The 8,474-nt window shown below is 45.2% G+C and overlaps 2 protein-coding genes across 2 annotated transcripts; one reads left to right on the forward strand and one right to left on the reverse strand.

The window, feature by feature from the left end:
* The first annotated feature begins 520 nt into the window (after nucleotides 1-520).
* Nucleotides 521-2,535, forward strand: LOC109741779 (uncharacterized). Its single transcript, XM_073499419.1, has 3 exons — nucleotides 521-604; nucleotides 671-901; nucleotides 1,547-2,535. The coding sequence occupies exons 1-3, from the start codon at nucleotides 521-523 to the stop codon at nucleotides 2,225-2,227; spliced, it is 996 nt and encodes a 331-aa protein (XP_073355520.1). The 3' UTR covers nucleotides 2,228-2,535.
* Nucleotides 2,536-3,559: 1,024 nt separating this feature from the next.
* On the reverse strand, nucleotides 3,560-6,681 carry LOC123494106 (uncharacterized). Its single transcript, XM_073499420.1, has 5 exons — nucleotides 5,760-6,681; nucleotides 5,457-5,671; nucleotides 4,482-5,371; nucleotides 4,104-4,329; nucleotides 3,560-3,619 (listed from the first exon to the last, which is right to left on the reverse strand). The coding sequence occupies exons 1-5, from the start codon at nucleotides 6,679-6,681 to the stop codon at nucleotides 3,560-3,562; spliced, it is 2,313 nt and encodes a 770-aa protein (XP_073355521.1).
* Between the last annotated feature and the right edge of the window lie 1,793 nt (nucleotides 6,682-8,474).

The raw sequence follows: 8,474 nt of genomic DNA on the forward strand, positions 1-8,474 counted from the left end.
CTTCCATGAAAAAATAATTCTTGGATATACAAGTGTTGAGAATTACTCTAGCTAGCTGTGACAAGCCTCGCAACACTACGATCTGATTTAATATAAAATAATAGAGCGTGAGAAGGCGTGACGGGTTGTGATCCTGCGCATGGCATCGACCTGCCTAGGAGTAAATTGCACAGAAGTACCACAATTGGGGCATTGGAAGCAGATTGGTACCAAGATTGGTAATTTTTACGTGTCAGTACCAAGATTGGGGCTAGCCCTTGCAAAAAAGTCTAAAAACTCGTTTTGTACGTATTGACACTAAAGCTGACCGATTGGGCCCGCCCGTCAGGCGCCACGCTGGCCAGTGCGCGCGTCGCCTGCGCTGGCTGCGCGCTGACTCGGACGAGGCCCGCTCGGACCGTTTATGTGCGACCGAGCCAGACCCCGACCCCGCTCGCCTTCTTCTTTCTTTCTTCCTGCTCTCTGCCTCGCCGTCGCCTGCGCCCGTCACCGCCGGCCGCCACAGCACGCCGCCGCAGCCATGGTTCTGGAGGACGAGAGCAGCGACGACAACTCAAGCCTCCCGTACATGCACTCAGAAACCTCCACCGATGGGCTGAATCAGGTAAGTTACTCCATTGGAGCTAGGGTTAGGGTTAGGTTTAGGAAATTTGGGGATTTTTGTGTGTAGGTGGTTTTTGTTGTTAGGATTTCGTTTGATTTGATTTGTCCTCGTCCTTTGCACATGATGGTAACTTGGATTTTGCTTGGGCAGGTGCCTTTCTCTCTTGAGGACCCGGATTACAAGGGTCTTGAGCTAGATCTGATAGTGTTGTGCGAGAAGCATGGGAAGCCATCAGAGAGGCTTGTTGCGTTTGAAGGAACAATGACTGGGAGAAGGTTCTTAGCATGTGCAGAGCCGGTAATTTTCTTGCCTTGGTGATTAAGCACTGGATGTGTTCATTGAAAGTGGCAGAGTCTTGTTTGCCACCTGTGATTCAGTTATGTGCATGCTAAATTTGTTAGGAATGATCATTATTAAGTTCAGTGGAATGCATTTCTGCTAAAATATATGCTCCTATTGTGTGCACATGCTATTTATTTACACTTCTTTCCAAATGCAGTGTTGCTCAATATTAAGTTCAGTGGAGCCAGTTAGTAACAATTGCTTACTGCTGACAGTAGGTAGTCTCATTAGCTAGTTTGTTGCTGCAGGCTAGTGTAGTGTATTTAGGTGGGCAAAGTAGTTCACATTGTGTTGCTTATTACTATTAGGATTTCATTATATTAATGGTCAATTCTTAGCAACTGCTGTTGCTTAGCACATGGCTGCTTAGCAACTTCTAAGTTGAATGGAGTGTTACTCTGGTGCCTGGTAAATATATGAGTTGATCATCCATTGTAGGATTACATTAATTTATTTTACAATGTGGTCCTGTTGCTTAGCAAATGGCTGTGCAAATCCAGTTAATGTCAGTGCCAACATTAGGTACTGCCATGAACTAACTGTTGCTTAGTACTCTTAGTAGTTGTATTGTACTAAATTTTGCCCTTCTAATTTTTCCAGGAAGGTCAGAATTGTGGGTTTGTTCAGTGGGTTGATGAGCAGTGGCCCCCAACAATGGAGAATGCATTGCTGAAGCTTTGGTCAATGGTTGAAGAGAGCAAGTCTGCTAGGGTGAATGATAATCTTCAAAGTGCTCTAACTATTCATCAGTTGACAGAAGAAAAGAACAAGCTGGATGCAGACTATGACAAGTTAGTGAAAGATGTGCATCAACTTGTGGACTTTCAGCAGGATAGGGTTGTGGATTTCAGTTATCTGCAGTCTGCTGTCACATATCAGCACCAATGCAGAGCTGAATTGGTGGCTGGTATGAATGCAGAAATGGCAAAGAAAGATGCAGCTGCACAGAAGCTTCAACAAAAGTATGAACTCCTGTGCAACCTGACAAGTGCTCAAGCAACTGTCATCCAAAACTTGAAGTTGAAGAATATGAAAGAGAAGGAATTGTTGAGTGAGGCTAGGATGAATTTGGAGTTGAAGAATGCAGAGTTCACAAAGTTTGAGGAGAAGCTCACCCAAGAGAAGCTAGAGTTGAAGCTCCAGGTTGCTGATCTGCTGAAGCTCAAGGAAAACCATAATGAAGAGAAGCAGATGCAAGATTTTAAGATTACTGATCTCATCAAGGCAGAGGAGAAGCTGAAGGAGAAGATCAAGGGGATCCAGGCCATCTTGCAGAACTGAACAAGATGACTTGAGATTAGTGGGCATTGCAGACCTTTTGGGAATGATGGTTGTGCAATGACCTAGTAACTTAGAATTATGGTTGTGTAATGTATGGTTCTAGTACTAATTGTGAACTCTGGTTGTTTATGTACCTAGTAGTTATGCTATTCATCCTTTTGTGAGAAAAGGATGGATTGTGCATTTGAACTCCACTATGTAATGTGAACAATGGATGTGTATTGTATAATGTGTTGAACTCCAGTGTTACTTATGTTATAGTGATGCTTAAATGCTTAAATGCATTTGCAAAAGTAATGCTTATGTTAGAGTGATGCTTATGTTAGAGTGATGCTTATGTTATATTGATGGTTTAAATGCATTTGCAAAAGGAATAGTTACATATGTTATGTTACAGTGATGCTTTAGGTGGTTCCGTCGACCCCGAGCCACCAAAACCCTAATTGATAGGTTTAGGTGTTTTCGTCGACCCCGAGCCACCAAAACCCTAATTGATAGGTTTAGGTGTTTTCGTTGACCCCGAGCCACCCTAGAGCCTAGATGATAGGTTTAGGTGGTTCCGTCGACCCCGAGCCACCCTAGACCCTAGTTGATGCCTTTAGGTGGTTTCGTCGACCCCGAGCCACCCTAGAGCCTAGATGATAGGTTTAGGTGGTTCCGTCGACCCCGAGCCACCCTAGAGCCTAATTGATAGGTTTAGGTGGTTCCGTCGACCCCGAGCCACCAAAACCCTAATTGATAGGTTTAGGTGTTTTCGTTGACCCCGAGCCACCCTAGAGCCTAGATGATAGGTTTAGGTGGTTCCGTCGACCCCGAGCCACCCTAGACCCTAGTTGATGCCTTTAGGTGGTTCCGTCGACCCCGAGCCACCCTAGAGCCTAATTGATAGGTTCAGGTGGTTCCATCGACCCCGAGCCACCCTAGAGCCTAATTGATAGGTTTAGGTGGTTCCGTCGACCCCGAGCCACCCTAGAGCCTAATTGATAGGTTTAGGTGGTTCCGTCGACCCCGAGCCACCCTAGAGCCTAATTGATAGGTTTAGGTGGTTCCGTCGACCCCGAGCCACCCTAGATCCTAATTGATAGGTTTAGGTGGTTCTGTTGACCCCGAGCCAACCCTAAATGATGCCTTTAGGTGGTTCCGTCGACCCCGAGCCACCAAAACCCTAGTTGATGCCTTTAGGTGGTTCCGTCGACCCCGAGCCACCCTAGAGCCTAATTGATAGGTTTAGGTGGTTCCGTCGACCCCTGAGCCACCAAAACCCTAGTTGATGCCTTTAGGTGGTTCCGTCGACCCCGAGCCACCGAAAACCCAAAGTGCTTCTTTTTTAGCCTAGACCTTAACAACATATCCAACAATGTATACAACAATATATCCAGCAACAGAGTTACTCTATCCAATAGTATGCACCATTGTCATGAACATATCAATCATAAAAAGATATAAAAAGAACCATCCACATGAACATAGTCCATTCCAGGCATTGATTAACTAATAAATAGCAAGATCACATCCATCCACATAAACAAAAGCCAGCTCCAGAAATGGCATTAACTAATAAATAAATCCATCCATCCACATGAACAAAAGCCATATATGGCATTGATTCTTAAAGTACACCAGCAAAGTACAATAAGAGCACCAGCAAAGTACACTGAGAGCACCAGCAAGATCACATTGTACCATAGGATGCAAGAACACACATGAAGTATCTAGTTTTGAACATTACATGGCACATGTGCCATTTAGTGGTTACCACTTGCATAGAAGTAGGCTCTCCATCCTCTGTTTCTACCACCAAAAGGTGGAGTAGCAGTAGATGTAGAGGGAGCAGTAGATGTGGAGGGACCAGATTGCCTTGGGGCAGAGAATGTACCTCTCCCTCTCCCAGCACCTCTCCCAGCACCTGGTGCAGCACCTCTACCAGCACCTCTACCAGCACCTCTAGCAGCACCACTCCCAGCAGCTGCAGCTGCAGCCCCTCTCCCAGCTCCTCTCCCAGCTCCTGTTCCAGCTGTTGGTGTTGTTGTAGGAGTTGGATGAGAAGTTCTTGATGCTTGTGTAGTAGCAGCAGCACCAGCATTGGAATTCCTTGCAAGAGGCTTGCATAAACAAAGAAGGAAAATGAGTTAGTACTTAAAAAAAATAGAATGTACAAGAAGGAAAACATGTTACTACTTATTAGAGGATTACCACATGTTTGTTCTTCCTCAAAGCCAGCTCAGGCTTCAACTGCTTGTTGCAGCTTGTGTACCTATGTCCTTGCAGTCCACAATTGCCACATGTTATAGTCCCCATTCTTGATGTCTCCTTAGGCTTTGGAACTTCAAATTTCCCCTTGATCCTCTTCTCTTTCTTTCTTCCTCTCTTCACTTTAAATGCAGGTGGGTCAATGTCTGGACCAGGGGTCCTTGTCCAGTCATGCTCACCAGGAACTGGATAGATCATTGGTTCATAAGTTGCCAGATAAATTTCTTTCTTGAAGAACTTGCTGACATAATCCTCTGGTTTTCTTTTGGCCTTGTTTATTGCTGAGATGGCATGGTTACATGGGATGCCACTTAGGTCCCATTTTCTGCACCCACATGTGTGCATTTGCAAGTTAACAGCATGGGTTTGCTGCCCACTTGTAACTTGCCACAAGTCCACACCAGCTTGAATTGGTTTGCAATATTTGGCCCTCTCCTTCTCAACCTCTAGCTTCTCAATATAATGGGGTGTTATGTCCCATCTAGCTTTCTTTCCACTCTCCCTATTCCTATGCCACCTCACCATCTGCTTATCCTTTATTCCATCACACATTGTCCTAATTGGTTTCTTCCTAACATCTAGGACATACTTGTTGAACACCTCAGATAAATTGTTAACTACAAGGTCAGTCTTGCAGTTTGTGTCAAATGCATGCCTTGCCCATGTTTTCTTGGGTATTTGACAAAGCCACTCCCAAGCTTGCTCACACTCAGCTCTAAGGTCATTCATTGCAATGTTAAATTTGTGTTCACTATATGCATAGGCAACATTATCCATACACTTTTTCAGATCTTCCCCCCTAAACCCAGCATTTTGGAAGTTTGCATAGATATGCCTAAGGCAGAACCTTTGGTTGCACTTAGGAAAGACAACATTCACTGCATTTAGTAGGCCCTGGGACACACAATTAAACTAGCTAAGCTACTATCTAGCACAAAACAACCATATAGGAACAATGACATAAGATGCAAGCACATACCTTTTGTCTATCTGACATTATTGTATATGGACCAAACCTTCCCACTTCTCCTCCTAGGCAGATTTTAAGTTGGTGTAGAAACCAACACCAGTTAGGTGTGTCCTCTTGCCCAACAATACCAAATGCTAGTGGGTATATATTGTTGTTGCCATCTCTACCAGTGGCAGCAAGTAGTTGAGCACCAGTAGTTAACTTAATGAAGCACCCATCAACACCTGAGCAAGAAAATTCAGTATTAAAAACATTCAAATGCATTTCAAGATGAAACAATATGTAACTAATGCACAAGGTGAACAAACTAACCAATGAATGGTCTGCACCCCTTGATAAACCCCTCCCTTGCTCCATTGATGCAATAGAACATAGCATGGAATCTTGGACCTGGATGGGGGATTTTTTCAGTGGGTGTTGGAGTTACAATAGTGACTACTAATCTACTCCCGAGGTTTGTATCCATCACTGTCTGAGCATAGTCTTTCAACCTAGGGTATTGCTTCTTGTGGTCTCCTAGCACAGCATCAATAGCTAGGTTCTTTGCCCTATATGCCATTGACTTGGGCACATCCACACCATACTTCTCCATGCAGGCATCAATCAAAGTCTGAATGCCAGTTGTTAGATCAGATCTGAACAGTGACTCATACTTATGTGCAAGCCACTTGGCACTTACCCTTGTTGTCTCTGTACTAATAGGGAAAGTGTGCTTAACTCTCATCTTCTTAATTACAAAAGTAGTTTCACCTTTTATAACTGCTGCCACCATAAAGAAGTTGCAATGTTTTTGGTTGCATTCTACAATTATTCTTGGATCTGAGTTCCTATGATATTTGAAGTTTCTGCCTTGAGTGATGTGTAAGTTCAACAAAGCCTCTCTGAATTGATGTTGATCCTTGAAACACATCTGTAGACATAATTGCTCATGTGGTGCCTCCATTTTCTCATTGTACCATTTTCTAGGAGGCCTCTGCTTTGCCCTGCTCTTCCTTTTCTTTGGCAGCACAAATGCCAATGGCTCATAACCATCATCATCAGCCTCCTTCAACAATCCTTTCTCTTCTTCATCAGATGAAGGTTGGAAATCAGGTTCCTCCTCTTGAACTACACTTGAATGTGTCCTTGTTGTAGGCCCTTTCCTAACTGGAAGCTTCTGTTTCTTCTTCTTCTTCTCTTCATGTACAATTACAGTTTCTTCATCCTGTGAAACAACCTTGTCATCTTCATCCATTTCAAAAGGTTCCTCAACCTCTGTGTCACCAGAGTTGCACCATTTCTTCCTCCTCAGATTCTTCATCATCTGTTTCTTCCTCTTCTACTTCATCATACTCTCTCTGTTTCTTTCCCTCATCCATCTCTATGTCATCAGCATCACCCATATAAAAAGGGTTTACATCACTGTCATCTTCACCTTCACAATCAGAACCACCACTGCCATCATATCCCTCTTCTTCTTCTATTTCCAAAATAGCTTTCAATTTTCCTTTTACATTCTTGCTCTCTTGTGTGCAAACACCAGTACCATGAGCTACTAAACTGCAGCTGCTACTCTGACTTTCAAAGGCAACTCCTTCTTCATCAACAACATAGATGGGTGGCTCACTGAGATCATATAACACAGGCTCTTCATACACAACAGTGGATAATTCTTGCCTCTGAAACTTGCTGCAAGGAGGTGGACATGCCCTCACTAGCAAATTTAAAACCTTACACTCCTCAACCTGCCTCTTTACTAGTTGCAACTCAGCATTACTCTCTACCATCTCCAATCCTTTCTCCCCTAAATCTGGATTCTCAATGTGAAACAGCAGATCATATTCACTAAATCCTTGGGTTTCCATCAGGTATGTTACATCTGAACTGCAGAGCTTCAGCTCTAACGTTTCTGAAGCATCAAAAAAGAACCTAACATCCAAAATGTCATCATACAAACTGCAAAATGAAATAACAGACAAATTGGTTAATAAACAATTTTACTTAACATTTTGTTTAACATATAAACAAAGATTTGTTTCAGTTAACATATAAACAAGTTAACATATAAACAGAGTTTTGTTTAAGTTAACATATACACAAGTTAACATATAAACAGAGCTTTGTTTAAGTTAACATATAAGCAAAGCTTTTATTTACCCTAGCTAGGTAACACCTAATGCTGCTCTGACAATTTGGACTAAGAAATAACAATGTAATCCACTGATGCTGCTCTGCTCTGCTCCAGTTAGGTAACACATAATGCTACTCTGCTCTAGTTAGGACTCATGTAATCCACTATACTACTCTGCTCTAGTTAGGCCTAGCAATTAGAGTGCTAAACATGCAGGCAGTAAACTCTAACCCTAATCCCCAATTTCAGTGAGCAAAAATGAAGCAAGAATGGAACAGTGGAGCACTTACAGAACACCACCGAAGCCATGAGTCCAGTGATGGGCGGTGCTAGGGTTGTCCACCCAAATTCGCGCCATCCGCAGCCTCTGCTCCATCGACAACGCCGGCTCCGCAAAATCTTCCTCCGCGCTACTGTACTCCGAGCTGGAGTAGCCGCCACTGCCATCGAAGCGGGGGAGGTCGTCGCCGCTCGCATCGCCCAGGCCATCGCCGCCTGCCGGAGTCGCCGAGGCCATCGTCGCCTAGGGCACAGCAGCCGCGGGGGAGAGGAGGGCACAGCGGCCGCGGGGGAAAGGAGGGCACAGCGGCCACGGGGGAGAGAAGGGCACAGCGGCCGCGGGGGAGAGGAGGGCACAGCAGCCGCGGGGGAGAGGAGGGAGGTGACAGCGCCTAAGTAGTTCGATCCATGGCTACGGCGGCGTGGTGCGGCGGCGGCGGGGCGGGCGGGGAGGCAGCCGCCGGCGAGGTGCGAGGAAAAGGACAGGGCAAAGCGGGGTCGGGGTCTGGCTCGGTCGCACCAACGGGCCGAGCCGGCCTCGTCCGAGTCAGCGCGCAGCCAGCGCAGGCAACGCGCGCACTGGCCAGCGTGGCGCCTGACGGGCGGGCCCAATCGGTCAGCTTTAGTGTCAATACGTA

The sequence above is a fragment of the Aegilops tauschii genome, chromosome 5 (assembly GCF_002575655.3).
Source record: "Aegilops tauschii subsp. strangulata cultivar AL8/78 chromosome 5, Aet v6.0, whole genome shotgun sequence".
In the NCBI taxonomy this organism is placed as follows: Eukaryota; Viridiplantae; Streptophyta; class Magnoliopsida; order Poales; family Poaceae; genus Aegilops; species Aegilops tauschii.

Coding starts and splice junctions, on each gene's coding strand:
- LOC123494106 (XM_073499420.1), bottom strand. CDS start 6,681: ATGGATGAAGATGACAAGGTTGTTTCACAGGATGAAGAAACTGTAATT. Junction 5,672..5,759: donor GGGGTGCAGACCATTCATTG/GTTAGTTTGTTC, acceptor TTTCTTGCTCAG/GTGTTGATGGGTGCTTCATT. Junction 5,372..5,456: donor TAATGTCAGATAGACAAAAG/GTATGTGCTTGC, acceptor TGTGTGTCCCAG/GGCCTACTAAATGCAGTGAA.
- LOC109741779 (XM_073499419.1), top strand. CDS start 521: ATGGTTCTGGAGGACGAGAGCAGCGACGACAACTCAAGCCTCCCGTAC. Junction 605..670: donor CCACCGATGGGCTGAATCAG/GTAAGTTACTCC, acceptor TTTTGTGTGTAG/GTGGTTTTTGTTGTTAGGAT. Junction 902..1,546: donor TCTTAGCATGTGCAGAGCCG/GTAATTTTCTTG, acceptor TAATTTTTCCAG/GAAGGTCAGAATTGTGGGTT.